The 19,151-nt window shown below is 48.8% G+C and overlaps 1 protein-coding gene across 1 annotated transcript; it reads right to left on the reverse strand.

Moving 5' to 3' along the window:
- Window positions 1–487: 487 nt before the first annotated feature.
- Window positions 488–9,047, reverse strand: LOC119292434 (protein argonaute 12-like). Its single transcript, XM_037571278.1, has 23 exons — window positions 8,889–9,047; window positions 6,422–6,718; window positions 6,006–6,311; window positions 5,351–5,550; window positions 5,112–5,258; window positions 4,832–4,991; window positions 4,511–4,617; window positions 4,224–4,356; window positions 4,017–4,133; window positions 3,761–3,868; window positions 3,604–3,675; window positions 3,181–3,303; window positions 2,929–3,103; window positions 2,716–2,837; window positions 2,506–2,643; window positions 1,949–2,091; window positions 1,811–1,873; window positions 1,668–1,731; window positions 1,364–1,499; window positions 1,119–1,192; window positions 917–1,011; window positions 772–803; window positions 488–651 (listed from the first exon to the last, which is right to left on the reverse strand). The coding sequence occupies exons 1-23, from the start codon at window positions 9,045–9,047 to the stop codon at window positions 488–490; spliced, it is 3,135 nt and encodes a 1,044-aa protein (XP_037427175.1).
- Window positions 9,048–19,151: the final 10,104 nt, after the last annotated feature.

Raw genomic sequence — 19,151 nt, forward strand, 5'->3', positions numbered from 1 at the left:
TTGACGCGAATCATCTTCGCGGCCAGCCACGCATCTAGTTCATTGCTGGCTCTGACTTCTGACAACGGCCGGAATATATAACAGGCTGCCGTGACGGCGAGGCCGTCGTTGGGTGCGTGACCAAGCCGTGACTCCAACATTACGTACTACCAAAGATGTCAGTCTCGTCATCAAGACAGCGAACTAGCTGAAAATCTTTCGAACTGACAACAGACGCGCCCACAGCTGATGTAGTAACTGCGAATGTTTCTCACAAAATATATGTGCCTACGTTCTGTCACATGCATATACCACCAGCATGTTTGCAGAGGACGCTAACCGAAGGCTAAAGTTCTTGCAGGCAACACGTCCTACCAAACCATGACAAGTTCCATACATAAACCACAAACGGCAACGATGAGACTGCTGTGGTTCGAGCAGGCCATCAGCAGCACAGCCAAGCAAAAGGTGTGGACACCACTACTTCTCGCAAGCAAGGGATCAGCCATCAGCAGTAGAACATGAACTCCTTGACACTGTCCCTGATCTTGGGGAGCTGCCTCGTAGGCGCCAACCTGGCCGTGGCCGACGACGAGCCCCCGTCGGAGAACTCGTCCTGCATGTAGTAGCGCGCACGGAAGGCCGCCAGGTGCGCGTAGTACGCCGGAGGAACTGTCACGGTAGCAATAACCAGAATCAGAAGCAAGTCAAAAGACATTGCTCATGTCTAAAATCATGAGCACCTGCCTTGCAAGCTGATACAGAGATTTGAAGACTTGGTTAAATGCGTACCTATAGAGACCGATCGCGTGCACCGGGCGTAGCTGCGAGCGAGGAACCGTCAGAAGAAAAAAGTTAGATAGTTAGATAACAGGGTACAACAGTATGCTGGCTATGCATCATTGATCATGGAGGAAACTGGCTTAGAGCGGCTTACGTGTAGCAGAGATTGTAGGTCAAGGTTTGCAGGGCATCAGCACTGAAACGGTTTTCGTCGAGAAGAACGTGATAGTGTGTCGGGCGGCTTGTTCCCTGTCCAAAGGAAAACACAGGAGAGACTTTAGTATCGAGTCATGAAACATTTGCCCAGTACACTAGAAGTATGGGACTTCACGAAAATGTGAATCATGCAACATTACCCGAATACCAGCATGGCTGCAGAGGTAAAAATCAAACTCTGTAGGATGGCAGATCTTTGTGTCGACAACAGTACCTGAGGACAATGCACACTTGATACTTTAATCTTGTTATTACTGGAACACACTTTGGTACGTAAAATCTACTCCCTCCGTCCCAGAATAGATGACTCAACTTTGTGCTAAAGTTAGTACAAAGTTATGCACACATTATGCACACATTATGCTAATTAACCAGGTAAACTTACCAGGTAGGATATTCCCACTTCTATCCGTCAGATCCCGCGCACGATGATTTTCAGGAAATAGGCGAGTGTGATGCCGCTTTTGCACAACAACAAATGAGACTGGTGGGAGGTAACCCGCCTGTAAAGTGGCACAAGCCTGGGAACAAGAAGAACATGGTGTGGCAAACACATTAGAAATTAGAATGTCAGGGTATGAATTAATCACTAGCTGACATGGTGTAGCACAAGCCCGGAGAATGTTGAAAACGAAAATAAAGGACGAATGTGGCGTTATATGGAGAGGGTCAAAGGGGGTGAGAAGAACCTTGCGAATCGCATCCATTTCATAAAGCAACACTTGGCTGAACTGACCCTCACTAACACCATCTCTGCATATTAAACGATTCAGTATTAAGCAGAGACTAAGAAATGATTCTTGGAAAAACAAAGACTGCACGCTTTACAAACATATAAAATATGATCCTGTGAGGTTTGCATCCAGTTGCTCTGTAGAAAGAGAGAAGCAACTCCCTGCAAAATTTCAAGAATTCAATGTTATTGTTGCAAAAAGGAAAACTAGGCAAATACTTCCGTATCTTGCATTACCTTATCATGCCACCACCAACACGTCCCCTTTGTGGATCCATTGTTTCCGTGTAAAGGTCGGCAATTATTTCTTCCCTAGGGCCTTGTGAAGAGACCAAGCATTTGTATTTTGTTACTTCTGGCCAATCCATAGATGCAACAACCTACAATGTGAGGATGTAGAAGCCTTAGTTCCAGAACTCCAAATTCTATCATGCGTTATTCATAGTATGGTGCCAAGACGGCAAACAGAAAGAGAGGATCTGTACCATCCACACAAAGCAAATTGAAAAAATAGATAGGTAGTATGTTTCTCCTTTGAAGCACAAGTAAAAGCTTAGCAGCCTTTTACAATGAATATCGCTACTTTTGTTCTGACATATCGTTCCTTTTGTTACCGAAAATGCAAAGCTATTCCAAACTTCCAATACAGATGGTACTGATAAAAAGTGAAAAAAAAAATAGAAACGGAAGTTGAGCGCTATTAATTAGTGCGTCCCACTCTGACAGTCTCTTGTCAAATAAGCAGACTTCAAATTAACAAACTTGACATGATGAGAGAGAGAAGAATGACATACTGCTGCAATAGATGGAGATGCATCTTCTCCAGCAGCTGGGTGGGTAACATCAGCTCCGAAAACTATCGTAGGCACATCTGTCAGAAGGGGTATCCTCTTGTACAAAGCATCTTCAAGTACTGTATTCCGACCTCCGACCTAATCATAAAACAGCAAAGGTCTTAGCATTTCGCAGGCCTGATTGTCGAGCAGCTAGCAATTGATTCATACCTTAACATTGATCTTCAGAGAAAGATTTTCAAGGTATTGTTTCCCACCCTTCTGAACATTCTTGGGTAAGCAGCACTGAGTTATTACTCCAAGCTCGGTTTCACAGAGCCGTTTTATCTTTCCTGCATTAGATGGCAGAAACTTGGAATTAAAACTGATTTCTATTTTAAAATAGTCAGATATCAGCTCAGAAAATCAACTTGAAGAACATACCATAGGAACCACTAATATCAGGTAATATGATGATCAATAATTCAAGTTGCTTCCCTTCTAGACCTTGCTTAGTGAGCACTTCTGCAGAATGCCTATGGATATTTCTGATTGCAGACTCCACTGTGTCCTGACGGCGCGCTTGTGTGATATTCACGCATGGTTCCATGTTCATTTCCTACAACAGGAAAATTTATTCAGTCAGTATATATGATGCTAGCGACAGAGGTTCATTCCAGAAGAAGAAAAGGTTACCATGCCAATGCTATTGCACATGTGAGCCAGATCACGGCAAAACATGCCGATGTCGTTTGGATGAAGTCGAGACGCGAAAGTTAGACATGCCCAATGGTTGATAGATCCTCCATTCACCATTCTCTGGGAAAAACAACGAAATTAGAATTACCAAGACTGATGTAGAAAGCAAATGAAATAGACAAAAGATATAGAAACATCGCTACAAACAGCCAGGCAAATTAAGTATATACAATCATTTGAATGCATGATATCATATATCAAGAAGTTTAGAGACTGACACAAATGTTCTCCACTTACATGTTAGTGCTAAATAACATGCAAGACAAAAGTGATATTGATAAACATAAACACTGAGCATAACAATGTTGCTGAGAAATGAAGTTTTTATGTCACACGGAAATAGGGTCTAGGGTATAATACCTTGTTTATCATGTTCCATTGTCCTACTGAAGGATTACATACTTTTTCCCGTCCAGATTCATGATATTTAAGCTAACAACAGGAGAAATATTTAAGAGGTCAAATAAATAAAAAATTATGTAAAAACAGTAAGGTCATTTTCTTTAAAAGCAGTTACCCTTGGGGCAGGTAGTACACGAGCATCGACCAATGCAAGTTGGTTCATGACTTTCATGCCAAATTCTTTGGAATATTCATCATTACCATAATTATTCCTATTAACAATCTGGGAATAAAAAGAAGGAATCAGATCATATATCCTCAAATCAAACGCATACAAATATGTTGATATAAGAGCAATGCAAAACTGTACACTTATGCTATGCTACAAATACCAACTGCGGAGTAAATGAGAATTAAGGGCTAATATTCACCTCTAGAACACTGCTCTCCCATTGAGCTGGTCTTTCACATGCCATCTTTCGTATGCTTGAAACTTGGCGTTCATTCAACTTCCGAGAATACCTTTGTCCTCCAACAATGCTGCAAACCTGAAGAAATCATATGTACAAGCTATTGATTTGACTACAAAAACAAAAGACAAACTTAGCGAGTCACAAAAGAAGATCAGCCATAAGCACCTCCATAGGCAAATAGATCGGTCTGCTGTCACTGCCAGCCTGAAGGCATGGCCAATTGGTATATTTCAAAGTGTAATTGTATTGCTTCTTAAAGTGCTGGACTACTGATACGCGCACACCATCTTGATCAAACCTGCAATAGCAAACAATCACAGGAAAATCGCAGTTGAGCTCATTTCTACCTACCCTATAAATAATCACAATTATTTAACAGCATCATGTAACTAAATAAATGAAAATGTAAAGAAAGTGCATGAAGTAAACAGGGTATAATAGTGAATAGATACATTAATTCCTTCAATGGAGCTGAGGATACGCTAGTGATCTTGTAGCGTATGGTTTTATCCGTCCGATGAGTGGCCTCAACCCGGACACCTCTAAGGGCTTTCTTCAACTATATAAAGCAGAAAAGAAAAGGGAATGCAACAGTTAGTTTGGTAGACAGAAGAAAAAATTAATAATTAATAAGAATGGCTGTGTGCATCACACTGATGCAGAGGCCGGGGGTTTTAACCTCCTTTTCAAAAAAGAGAGAAGAAAAAATAATAGTTAAGGAGAACAATAAGCCAGCATCATTCATACCTTAATGCGATCCCATATTTAGTGACAAGAACACATTTAGGCACAGCCGTACCAATATTTAGTGACAAACCCATCTGTGTGGGGCGAAGGCTTTGGTAATAACCCCTCCAGCATTCAACACCGTTGCCAATTGCGCCACCATGTCCAAATGACTGATAGAAGAACGATCTAAAGATCGATACATACCTGTTTCAATTTAAAGAAGATGCACACAAAATTTTGAATTACAAATATAAGAAATGAAAACAGGCCAACTCAGAAAATGAAAACTTTCTACTCCACATCAAGAAAGTACTAATGGATTACTTTGTTGTGGGGCACTCCCTTAGGGCGATGTCGAGAGCTTGGATAGTGTCCTGTGGAAGCTCCCTGCTTCTACCAGCCAAAAACTGCCGGAGGCTGTACATATCCAGATTTGAAGCAAGCTTTACGGTCACCTTGTATTCCTCCTCGCTATAACACAAGAACCAGTACTATGTTAAAACCATTACATGAACAAGCAGGTTTTGATCACAAAAAGGAAAACTGAAATGTTTTCGTTCTACCGTTTATTCCCTTTGGCGGCATTAGCAAGTTTGACGACAAACACTTTGTTCTTGAACGGCAGTGCACCAGCGGTATACAGGCTCTTCCTTCCATCATAAACAGGCAGCCTACCGTCCAAGTGTTCCTTGTACAATTTTATGAGTTCGTTGATTATTGATCTGTTCCAACCGCGAGACCTCGTTTCCGGATCAATTGTCACCTGCGCAACAGGAAGACGGTTGTTATGCTGAAAATTAACCATGATCATGTGCTTGCAGAATCAAATTATTCACCCACTTTTGAAGGTGAAAATTGTTAACCATGATCATGTGCTTGCAGAAATTATTCACCCACTTTTGAAGGTAAAAATTAACCATGATCATGTGCTTGGAGAAATTATTCACCCACTTTTGAAGGTGAAAATTATTAACCATGATCATGTGCTTGCAGAAATTATTCACCCACTTTTGAAGGTGAAACCTTAAATTTGCATGAAACTTGTAAGTTGGCTGATTTTGGCATCTGCTTGTTTCTTTAATAACGTTTGGATTAGCTAAGACATGTGATTGGTTCTATTTTGATCCAAATCCACTTGATGGTTCAAAATACAGCTTACAACGAATGAAATGAAATGAATATTTACGAATATCACCGAACGGGTTCGAGCATACGTACATCGTAATGGTAGATCTCCTTGTCGGCGACCTGCACGAGGAAATGGTTGGCGCGGACGCGGCACCTCCGCCCGATGGTCCCGAACCCCGGCCGCGCCGGGAACTTCTCCGCCTTGGTCGACACCGGCGGCAGATTGGCCGGCGCCGCCGGCACCGGAGGCTCCATGACGACCCTCCGCTGCTCCTTCGCCGTCACCGGAGCGGAGGACGACGACGACGGCCGCTCGCCTGCGGCCTTAGAGAGCACCATCTTCCGCTCGACCTCGGCACCCAGCACCTCCACCGCCGCCGTCGGGGCCGCCACTTGCTGGCCGGCTCGGCCAGGTCCAGTGCCGCCGTAACGCGGGTCGTGCTCCCCCACCGCGGCGACGCCACCCCGCCCGCCAGCTGCAGGTTGTTGCGAAGCGCCTCGACCACCTCGGCCTCTCGCCGCGTCGTCCCGATGGCCACCGCGCTCACCGCCTCGGCCCCTCCCTCGGCCGTCCCCGCCGCGTCCTCCATGTGGCTCCTGCTCTCCGGAGCGACCGCGCGGCGCGTGGCCGTGTCCTCCGCGGCCGCGCTCGCCCCCGGCCTCCTCCCCTCGGCCCCTCCCTCGGCCGCCACCGCCCCGACCGCGGCCACCTTCGTGCGCTCCGGACGACTGGTCGCCGCGGCCGTGGCCGCCGCGCCGGCCGCCTCCACCTCGCGAAGACATGGACAAGCTAGGACCAAACCCTACCGAAACCCAAGGAGTTGGTAGAAGAGAACGTACGAAGCTCAAGCGGCCTGGACGACGACGCTACTATATAGAAAGACGGGCTCGGAGATGTACTATCGGGGAAAGAGAAACGGCGGTGACATGTGGAGCCCGCGTGTCAGGGACTCGGAGCGGAGCGGCGCGATCGGTCAGGGGTCTCCCCGCATTCTCCTCGCGCGCTCGCGGAACGAGGAGATCTTTCGAGCCGACGCGCACGCAACCGGCCGGCGCGGGGGCACGTTCTCGCACCAAACCGCCGTCACGTCTAGTCGCCATTAAGGGCACGCTGTAGCGGAGGCAATGATGAAGAATTATCGGGGCGCGGGGCGGCCGTCTCCTGCTTTTCTGCCTAGCAAAGCATGCAGCCCACGTCGCCCATCCTAGCCAAATCCATGCAGCTACTAGTAGGAGTACCTGGCTACTGTCGTCCAAGCAGTAGTTTCGATTTACGTGGCAGTGCACATGTCCGCAAGTGTGTACAGACCCTCATCTCGACTTCGCCGTTTGGAGCGAACGCATCCGTCGTCGTTCGACCCTGCATACTTAATCTTGATGCATATATAATGGCCACGTCATTACCAAGATCCGTTCGTTCCAAAGACCGAACGGGCCAACGCCTCGACCCGCCACTTCCTCTCCCCTCACCCCCACGATGCGGTCGCCCAACACACACACACACACACACACACACACACACACAAACACTTCCTCTCCGACTTTCTCCGCCGAGCTGCGGTGGCCGACGCTTGATGGCGAGGAGTACGGCGGCGAGCTCAAGAGAAGTGGGATGATGCTATGGCCGACGCTTGATGGCGAGGAGTACGGCGGCGAGCTCAAGAGAAGTGGGATGATGCTACGGCCGTCGGCGCGCAACACGCCCAGCAGAGCCGTTCAGGAGCCCTCCTCTCATCGTGGGAGCGTGTGCGCCGCATGCTCCCCGCACCGCCCGGCGGGTGACGAGGCCTCCTCTCTCTTGATCAGATCCACTTTGACGCACGCGTCTGCGCAGACGAGATCAACTGCCGTCCTGGTCACTTACTTTAGTTGACCATGATGAATAATTTTTAGAACATGGTCATTTACCTTTCTGAAACATGGCAAGTTTGTTTTTATCATGCTCTTTTATTCATTTGAACCCTTCCATGTGTTTGAAATTGAATAATTAGGTTTGTAAATTCTGAATTTGCAATATTTGTGAGTTGTGTGAACCTTAATTGTGTGAAATTTTAATATGTGTGCAAATATGTAGTTGAAATGTAGTATGTAAACTAAATCTAAATTTTGGAAGATTTGAAAAAAAAAGAGGAATTAAGTTTAGAGGATCAATTTGGAACCACACTTTTTTAGAGGAGCAAATATATGGAGTTAAGAGATATTCCGTCGTTTGCTCGTCTAAATTATAAGAGATCGGTTAGAGATACTCTTAGTGAGGGACTGAGATCCCGTGGCATGCCATGGCCATAGTCCCTTAGAGCATCTACAGGCGTGATGGACAAATCTGGCCTCCCAAATGCCCGAGGACGCGCCCGGGCACGTCCGCAGACACTGGCCGGTCACACCTCAAATATTTGATTCTACAACCGGACACCTCAAATAGAAACCTCAAATTCATATTTTTACATGCAACGTGAAACCTAATCTAACCGAAGATCGCCCGGTTCTGTCATGGCCATGTCCGGCACCAGGCCATGCTTCCCAGAATGTTGGTTTGGTCGCCGACAAGGTAGAGAAGGCATGGGAAACAAGCCACCTCACGGGACTCAAGGCGCCGTCGTTTCCCATGTCCTACTCTTTCTCGTCAGAGCCCGTAACCCGAATGGTGCCGGTGGACGTCAGATCGATGATGGATCCATCCTGAGACGAGTCGGCGACGTCCACCACGATGCGGCTGCGGGCCCGGATTGTTGCATCATTGGGGTGCCGGAGAATGCGACTCCGCCTCGCCGATGTCGACCGCCGCGAGGGCTACCGTTGTCTCGCACAGCGGGCACGCTGTGCCATGTTCTCGTCGGACGAGGCCCACGGCGCGTCCCAATGTTCGGCGCGTCAACGGAGGGGTTGCGTGTCCGCCACCGCATTCGGACGCTAGATGGACCGCACCGCCTCCTACGAGGCTGCGATGGCACACCTATCGGCGGATCCATGCACCTGGTCAGACGCAATGGATTCCTGGCGGAAGGAGTCCGAGCGCCGTCGGGCACATGTCTCCTCCCGGGAGCGGCAGATCGCAAGTGGGACAGCCATCTCCTCCTCGAGGCCGCGTGGGATGAGCTCCCTGTACGTGGGTTTTGATCTCGACTTCGCCATTTGGAGCAAACACATCCGTCGTCGTTCGATCCGGCATACTTAATCTTGATGCCAAGATCCGTTGGATCCAAAGGCCGAACGGGCGAACGCCTCGACCCGCCACTTCCTCTCCCCCACTCCACGATGCAGTCGCCCAACACACACACACACACACACACTTCCTTTCTCTGGGATCCCCAATTAACTCGATCCTGACCGACTTTCTCCGCCGAGCTGCGGTGGCCGACGCGTGATGGCGAGGAGTATAGCGGCGAGCTCAAGGGCAGTGGGATGATGCTACGGCGGTCAGCATGCAAGACGCCCAGCAGAGCTGTTCAGGAGCCCTACTCGCATCGTGGGAGCGTGTGCGCCGCATGCTCCCCGCACCGCCCGGCGGGTGACGAGGCCTCCTCTCTCTTGACCAGATCCACTGCGACACACGGCAAATTTGACAGATTTGACCTATTGACGAAATCAAATCACAGAATGAACTGTCCGTGAAACTATTTCACGCGGCTGACCTTTTTGTGTGACGCCCGACACGACGGCGTCACACTACACTGTGCAACGCCTCAGAGATAGGCGCTACACGGCCAGCGTCGCATCCGTGTGTTCAGAAAATTACTGAGTCAGTGTGCAGCGCCTGAGAGCTAGGCGCCACACTATACAGTGTGGCGCCTAGCTCCCGGGCGTTGCACTAGTGCAGCGCCTAGCTCCCGGGCGTTGCACTAGTGCAGCGCCTGAGAGCTAGGCGCCATGGGTCAGCCGCGTGAAATAGTTTCACGGACAGTTCATTTTGTGATTTGATTTCGTCTATAGGTCAAACCTGTCAAATTTGCAAATTTGACGGATTTGACCTATAGACGAAATTAAATCACAGAATGAACTGTCCGTGAAACTATTTCACGCGGCTGACCTTTTTGTGTGACGCCCGACACGACGGCGCCACACTACACTGTGCAACGCCTCAGAGGTAGGCGCTACACGGCCAGCGTCGCACCCGTGTGTTCAGAAAATTACTAAGTCAGTGTGCAGCGCCTGAGAGCTAGGCGCCACACTATACAGTGTAACGCCTAGCTCCCGGGCGTTGCACTAGTGCAGCGCCTAGCTCCCGGGCGTTGCACTAGTGCAGCGCCTGAGAGCTAGGCGCCACGGGTCAGCCGCGTGAAATAGTTTCACGGACAGTTCATTTTGTGACTTGATTTCATGTATAGGTCAAATCCGTCAAATTTGACACACGTGTCTGCGCAGAGGAGATCAGCTGCCATCCTGGTCACTTACTTTAGTTGACCATGATGAATAATTTTTAGAACATGGTCATTTACCTTTTTGAAACATGGCAAGTTTGTTTTTATCATGCTCTTTTATTCATTTGAACCCTTCCATGTGTTTGAATTTGAATAATTAGGTTTGTAAATTCTGAATTTGTAATATTTGTGAGTTGTGTGAACCTTAATTGTGTGAAATTTTAATATATGTGCAAATATTTAGTTGAAATGTAGTATGTAAACTAAATCTAAATTTTGGAAGATTTGAAAAAATAAAGAGGAATTAAGTTTAGAGGATCGATTTGGAACCACACTTTTCTAGTGGAGCAAATATATGGAGTTAAGAGATATTCCGTCGTTTGCTCGTCAAAACTATAAGAGATCGGTTAGAGATACCCTTAGTGAGGGACTGAGATCCAGTGACATGCCATGGCCATAGTCCCTTAGAGCATCTACAGGCGCGATGGACAAATCTGGCCTCTCAAATGCCCGAGGATGCCCCCCGGGCAAGTCCGCGGACACTGGCCGATCACACCTCAAATATTTGATTCTACGGACACCTCAAACTAGAAACCTCAAATTCATATTTTTACATGCAACGTGAAACCTAATCTAACCGAAGCTCGCCCGGGCACGTCTGTGGACACTGGCCGGTCACACCTCAAATATTTGATTCTACAACCGGACACCTCAAACTAGAAACCTCAAATTCATTTTTTTTACATGCAACATGAAACCTAATCTAACCGGAGCTCGCCCGGTTCTGTCGTGGCCATGTCCAGCACGAGGCTGCACTGACCAGAGTGTTGGTCTGGTCGCCGGCAAGGTAGAGTAGGCATGGGACACAAGCCGGCTCACGGGACTCAAGGCGACGCCGTCTCCCATGCCCTACTCTTCCTCGTCGGAGCCCATAACCCGAACGGTGTCGGTGGACATCAGATCGATGATGGATCCATCCTGAAATGAGTCAGTGACGTCCACCACAATGCAGTTGCGGGCCCTGACTGCTGCATCATTGGGGTGCCGGAGAATGCGACTCCGCCTCGCTGACGTCCACCGCCGCGAGTGCTGCCGTTGTCTCGCACAGCTGTAAGGGCATATTTATCCCTAAGGTGTTTTGGTGATTGATGACAATGCTTTTGCGGACTAATCATGTGCCTTGAGTTTCACAGACGCTTCATCACTAGGCACGAGACCATTCGGTGCCCCTCGAAGACTATTGAAGACGGCGTTGTTCTACGTTTCTTTTTGGTGGATTTGAGTCGTAGGAGGGCCGTACTATTAAGAAGGGGTCCGCGTCGGAAAGGTTCGGGTGGAATCATCACGTACACGTTTCCCTCCTTGCCTCCACCTTTCCTTTGCACTTTGGAGCTTCCCTCTGTTATCCTCTTTGTGCTTTTTCTAGCGGCTATTGCTGAACTTGCGGTAGTATTGCTTCCTAGAGCGGTAGTACCGCAAGCACCTGCGGTAGTACCGCTGGAGCCCACGGTAGTACCGCTCCTCTGGAGTCTTAGTACCGTGGCTCCCAGGCCTAGTGCCGCTCCGGTATGGTAGTAGGGGCGGATGTAATTTTTTACATCCGCGGCCCCATGGTAGTACCGCTCGTCCAGCACGGTAGTACCACGGGTGCCCATGGTAGTACTGCTCCCCTGGAATTGTAGTACCGTAGCCCTCATGCCTAGTACCGCTGCATCGCGGTAGTAGGAGCGGATGTAATTTTTTACATCCGCGCCTCCACGGTAGTACCACGCTTTGTGCGCGGTAGTACCGTGCGCGGCCTGGTTCAGCTGGTATACGGTAGTACCGCTCCCTAGCGGTAGTACCGCGTCGGATTTTTGCACTATTTTGTTTCCAGCGGAAGTAGGCACGGATGTATTTTTATTCATCCGCGCTCTTCGTGGGCTGGGGCTTTCCTGCCTTGCGGTAGTACCCCAAGGGGGAGCGGTAGTACCGCGCCAGCGGAAGTACTGCTCTCAGTCAGGCATGTCCTAGTCCGTGCTGCTGATGTCTACTACACAACCTTCTTCTTGTAGACGTTGTTGGGCCTGCAAGTACACAGGTTTGTAGGATAGTAGCAAATTTTCCTCAAGTGGATGACCTAAGCTTTATCAATCCGTAGGAGGCGTAGGATGAAGATGGTCTCTCTCAAGCAACCCTACAACCAAATAACAAAGAGTCTCTTGTGTCCCCAACACACCCAATACAATGGTAAATTGTATAGGTGCACTAGTTCGGCGAAGAGATAGTGATACAAGTGCAAAATAGATAGTAGATATAGGTTTTTGTAATCTGAAAATATAAAAACAGCAAGGTACAAGCGATAAAAGTGAGCGTAAACGGTATTGCAATGATAGGAAACAAGGCCTAGGGTTCATACTTTCACTAGTGCAAGTTCTCTCAACAATAATAACATAGATAGATCATATAGCAAGCCCTCAACATGCAACAAAGAGTCACTCCGAATCCACTAATAGCGGAGAACAAACGTTATGGTAGGGTACGAAACCACCTCAAAGTTATCCTTTCTGTTCTATCTATTCAAGAGTTCGTAGTAAAATAACATAAAGCTATTCTTTCCGCTCGATCCATCATAGAGTTCATACTAGAATAACACCTTAAGACACAAATCAACCAAAACCCTAATGTCACCTAGATACTCCATTGTCACCTCAAGTATCCGTGGGCATGATTATACGATATGCATCACACAATATCAGATTCATCCAACCAACATAAAAGTACTTCAAAGAGTGCCCCAAAGTTTCTATCGGAGAGTCAAGAACGTGTGCCAACTCCTATGCATAGGTTCCCAATGTCACGAAACCCGCAAGTTGATCACCAAAACATACATCAAGTGGCACATGATATCCCATTGTCACCACAGATAATCACGGCAAGACATACATCAAGTGTTCTCATAAAGACTCAATCCGATAAGATAACTTCAAAGGGGAAACTCAATTCATCACAAGAGAGTAGAGGGGAAGAAACATCATAAGATCCAAATACAATAGCAAAGCTCGGGATACATCAAGATCGTGCCATAGATGGAACACGAGAGAGAGAGATCAAACACATAGCTACTGGTACATACCCTCAGCCCCGAGGGTGAACTACTCCCTCCTCATCATGGATAGCACCGGGATGATGAAGATGGCTGAGGGAGTCCTGGACTAGGGGGTGTCCGGATAGCCGAACTATCATCATCGTCCGGACTCCAAGACTATGAAGATACAAGATTGAAGACTTCGTCCTGTGTCCGGATGGGACTTTCCTTGGCGTGGAAGGCAAGCTTGGCAATACGGATATGTAGATCTCCTACCATTGTAACCGACTCTGTGTAACCCTAGCCCTCTCCGGTGCCTATATAAACTGGAGGGTTTTAGTCCATAGGACGAACAACAATCATACCATAGGCTAGCTTCTAGGGTTTAGCCTCCTTGATCTCGTGGTAGATCCACTCTTGTACTACCCATATCATCAATATCAATCAAGCAGGAGTAGGGTTTTACCTCCATCGAGAGGGCCCGAACCTGGGTAAAAACATCGTGTCCCTTGTCTCCTGTTACCATCCGCCTAGACGCACAGTTTGGGACCCCCTACCCGAGATCCGCCGGTTTTGACACCGACATTGGTGCTTTCATTGAGAGTTCCTCTGTGTCGTCACCGATAGGCTTGATGGCATCTTCAACCAACAACGCTGTCCTGGGTGAGACTTTTCTCCCCGGACAGATCTTTGTATTCGGCGGCTTTGCACTGCGGGCCGATTCTCTTGGCCATCTGGAGCAGATCGAAAGCTACGCCCCTGGCCGTCAGGTCAGATTCGGAAGCTTAAACTTCATGGCCGATGTCCGCGGAGACTTGATCTTCGACAGACTCGAGCCACAGCCAAGGGCGCCGCACTGTAACGATGGGCACGATCTAGCTCTGCCGCCGGACAGTGCCTTGGTGGCCGCACTCGGATCCGCTTCGGCCATCAGCCCGGAGCCGATCGCCCATATCGAGGGCCGGTGGGTAGACGCCGCCCTGGGGGCTTCAACATCCACGGCGATGGAGCCAAACACTGATCTTGTCCCCTGCGAAACCTGTGATTCCGAGGCGCCAGACTCCTCGCCGGACTCCGAACCTCCCGCGCCCCTACCAATTGATACGGATTGGGCGCCGGTCATGGAATTCACCGCCGCGGACATTTTCCAACACTCGCCTTTTGGCGATATCCTGAATTCACTGAAGCGTCTCTCGCTATCAGGAGAATCCTGGCCGGACTATGGCCAGGACGGTTGGAGTTCGGACGATGGAGAAATTCAGAGCCCACCCACCACCCACTTTGTAGCCACTGTCGAGGATCTAACCGACATGCTAGACTACGACTCCGATGACATCGACGCTATGGACGACGATGCCGGAGACGAACAGGAACCAGCGCCTACAGGGCACTGGAAGACCACCTCGTCATACGACATATACATGGTGGACACCCCAAAAGATGGGGATGGCGAAGAAGTAGCGGAGGCAGATTCTCTAAAGAAGCAGCCCAAACGCCGACGTCAGCAGCGCCGCTCTAAATCCCGCCACGGCAAGAATGGAGATTCCAGCACGGGAGACAATAACACTCCGGAGAGTGCCGAAGACAATCCCCTCTAGCAAGACTTAGCGCAGGAGGACGCAGAAGCAAGCCCTCACGACAGGGCGGCAGACGAAGGGGTTGAGGATGATAACTATATGCCTCCCTCCGAAGATGAAGCAAGCCTCAACGATGGTGAATTCGTCGTACCTGAGGATCCCGTCGAACAAGAGCGTTTCAAGCGCAGGCTCATAGCCACGGCAAATAGCCTAAAGAAAAAGCAGCAACAGCTCCAAGCTGATCAAGATCTGCTGGCCGATCGATGGACCGAGGTCCTCGCGGGCGAAGAGTATAAACTCGAACGCCCCTCCAAAAGTTACCCAAGACGCAAGCTGCTCCCTCGATTAGAGGAGGAAGCGTACATACCTTCATCACCAGCGCACGACGTGGCTGACCGACCGCCCCGTGGTCGTGACAGAGAGGCATCCAGGCCCCCAGCCAAATCCGTACCCCTGCATCGCTCCAAGAGTACGAAGCCAAGAGGGAACGCGCCGGACTTGCGAGATATATTGGAGGACAAGGCAAGACAATCCAGATCCATCTACGGATCACGAGGGCGCCCCACTACCCACGACGAATACCGTCGCGCCGGACATAACAATCCCGGCCGGGCCGAACACAGCAGACAGCGCTCTCTCGAGCTGCGTCGTGATATTGCCCAATACAGGGGCGCCGCACACCCTCTATGCTTCACTGACGAAGTAATGGATCATCAGATCCCCGAAGGGTTTAAACCCGTAAACATCGAATCCTACGATGGCACAACAGACCCCGCAGTTTGGATCGAAGACTATCTTCTCCATATTCATATGGCCCGCGGTGATGACCTCCATGCCATCAAGTATCTCCCACTCAAGCTTAAAGGACCAGCTCGGCATTGGCTTAACAGCTTGCCCGCAGAGTCAATTGGATGTTGGGAAGACCTGGAGGCCGCATTCCTTGATAACTTCCAAGGCACGTATGTGCGACCACCAGACGCCGATGACTTAAGCCACATCATTCAGCAGCCAGACGAATCGGCCAGACAATTCTGGACACGGTTCTTGACGAAGAAAAACCAAATCGTCGACTGTCCGGATGCAGAGGCCCTTGCAGCCTTCAAACATAACATCCGGGATGAATGGCTAGCCCGGCACCTGGGGCAGGAAAAGCCGAAATCCATGGCAGCCCTCACATCGCTAATGACCCGCTTTTGTGCGGGAGAGGACAGCTGGCTAGCCCGCAGCAACAATCTCCGTAAAAACTCTGGCAGTCCGGATACTAAGGACAACAACGGCAGGTCACGTCGAATCAAAAACAAGCGCCGCATTAACGGCGACGATAAGGAGGATACGGCAGTCAATGCCGGATTCCGAGGCTCTAAACCCGGTCAGCGGAAGAAGCCATTCAAAAGAACCACTCCGGGTCCGTCCAATCTGGACCGAATACTCGACCGTCTATGCCAGATACATGGCACCTCTGAAAAGCCAGCCAACCACACCAATAGAGACTGTTGGGTGTTCAAGCAGGCCAGCAAGTTAATTGCCGAAAACAATATTTCCTTGAGAGTTCCTCTGTGTCGTCACTGATAGGCTTGATGGTGTTGGAAATATGCCCTAGAGGCAATAATAAATTAGTTATTATTACTATATTTCCTTGTTCATGATAATCGTTTATTATCCATGCTATAATTGTATTGATAGGAAACTCAGATACATGTGTGGATACATAGACAACACCATGTCCCTAGTAAGCCTCTAGTTGACTAGCTCGTTGATCAATAGATGGTTACGGTTTCCTGACCATGGACATTGGATGTCATTGATAATGGGATCACATCATTAGGAGAATGTTGTGATGGACAAGACCCAATCCTAAGCCTAGCACAAAGATCGTGTAGTTCGTATGCTAAAGCTTTTCTAATGTCAAGTATCATTTCCTTAGACCATGAGATTGTGCAACTCCCGGACACCGTAGGAATGCTTTGGGTGTACCAAACGTCACAACGTAACTGGGTGGCTATAAAGGTGCACTACGGGTATCTCCGAAAGTGTCTGTTGGGTTGGCACGAATCGAGACTAGGATTTGTCACTCTGTGTAACGGAGAGGTATCTCTAGGCCCACTCGGTAAGACATCATCATAATGTGCACAATGTGACCAAGGGGTTGATCACGGGATGATGTGTTACGGAACGAGTAAAGAGACTTGCCAGTAACGAGATGGAACAAGGTATCGCAGGATACCGACGATCGAATCTCGGGCAAGTACAATACCGCTAGACAAAGGGAATTGTATACGGGATTGATTGAGTCCTTGACATCGTGGTTCATCTGATGAGATCATCATGGAACATGTGGGAGCCAACATGGGTATCCAGATCCCGCTGTTGGTTATTGACCGGAGAACGTCTCGGTCATGTCTGCATGGTTCCCGAACCCGTGGGGTCTACACACTTAAGGTTCGATGACGCTAGGGTTATAAAGGAAGTTTTTATGTGGTTACCGAATGTTGTTCGGAGTCCCGGATGAGATCCCGGACGTCACGAGGAGTTCCGGAATGATCCGGAGGTAAAGATTTATATATGGGAAGTCCTATTTTGGCCACCGAAAAATGTTCGGGATTTTTCGGTATTGTACCGGGAAGGTTCTAGAAGGTTCTGGAGTGGGGCCCACCTGCATGGGGGACCCACATGAACGTGGGTAGTGGGGTCAAGGCCCCACACCCCTGGTCAAGGCGTACCAAGATCCCCCCTTAGAAGGAATAAGATCATATCCCGAAGGGATAAGATCAAGATCCCTAAAAAAGGGGGATAACAATGAGTGGGGAAGGAAATGATGGGATTTCTTTCCTCCCACCTTTGCCAACGCCCCAATGTACTTGGAGGGCAAGAAACCAGCCCCCTCTACCCCTATATATAGTGGGGAGGCGCATGGGAGCTACACGCTTCCCCTGGCGTAGCCCTTCCCCTCTCCCAAGTACTCCTCCTCTCCCGCGGTGCTTGGCGAAGCCCTGCAGGATTGCCACGCTCCTCCATCACCACCACGCCATCGTGCTGCTGCTGGACGGAGTCTTCCCCAACCTCTCCCTCTCACCTTGCTGGATCAAGGCATGGGAGACGTCACCGGGCTGTACATGTGTCGAACGCGGAGGTGCCGTCCGTTCGGCACTAGGATCTCTAGTGATTTGGATCACGACGAGTACGACTCCTTCAACCCCGTTCTCTTGAACGCTTCCGCTTAGCGATCTACAAGGGTATGTAGATGCACTCTCCTTCCCCTCATTGCTAGTCTCTCCATAGATAGATCTTGGTGTAACATAGGAAAATTTTGAATTTCTGCTACGTTCCCCAACAGTGGCATCATGAGCTAGGTCTATTGCGTAGATTCTTTGCACGAGTAGAACACAAAGTAGTTGTGGGCGTTGATTTTGTTCAATATGCTTACCGTTACTAGTCCAATCTTGTTTCGATGGTATTGTGGGATGAAGCGTCCCGGACCGACCTTACACGTACACTTACGTGAGACAGGTTCCACCGACTGACATGCACTTGGTGCATAAGGTGGCTAGCGGGTGCCAGTCTCTCCCACTTTAGTCGGAACGGATTCGATGAAAAGGGTCCTTATGAAGGGTAAATAGCAATTGGCATATCACGTTGTGGTTTTGCGTAGGTAAGAAATGTTCTTGCTAGAAACCCATAGCAGCCACGTAAAACATGCAAACAACAATTAGAGGACGTCTAACTTGTTTTTGCAGGGTTTGCTATGTGATGTGATATGGCCAAGAAGAATGTGATGAATGATATGTGATGTATGAGATTGATCATGTTCCTGTAATAGGAATCACGACTTGCATGTCGATGAGTATGACAACCGGCAGGAGCCATAGGAGTTGTCTTTATTTATTGTATGACCTGCGTGTCATTGAACAACGCCATGTAATTACTTTACTTTATTGCTAACCGGTAGCCATAGTAGTAGAAGTAATCAGTTGGCGAGACAACTTCATGGAGACACGATGATGGAGATCATGATGATGGAGATCATGGTGTCATGCCGGTGACGATGATGATCATGGAGCCCCGAAGATGGAGATCAAAAGGAGCAATATGATATTGGCCATATCATGTCACTATTTGATTGCATGTGATGTTTATCATGTTTATACATCTTATTTGCTTAGAACGACGGTAGTAAATAAGATGATCCCTCATTAAAATTTTGAGAAAGTGTTCCCCCTAACTGTGTACCGTTGCG

This window comes from Triticum dicoccoides, chromosome 4B, assembly GCF_002162155.2.
Source record: "Triticum dicoccoides isolate Atlit2015 ecotype Zavitan chromosome 4B, WEW_v2.0, whole genome shotgun sequence".
NCBI lineage: Eukaryota > Viridiplantae > Streptophyta > Magnoliopsida > Poales > Poaceae > Triticum > Triticum dicoccoides.

Coding starts and splice junctions, on each gene's coding strand:
- LOC119292434 (XM_037571278.1), bottom strand. CDS start 9,047: ATGGCGAAGTCGAGATCAAAACCCACGTACAGGGAGCTCATCCCACGC. Junction 3,104..3,180: donor TGTGCAATAGCATTGGCATG/GTAACCTTTTCT, acceptor TTCCTGTTGTAG/GAAATGAACATGGAACCATG. Junction 1,732..1,810: donor CACAGGATCATATTTTATAT/GTTTGTAAAGCG, acceptor TTTAATATGCAG/AGATGGTGTTAGTGAGGGTC.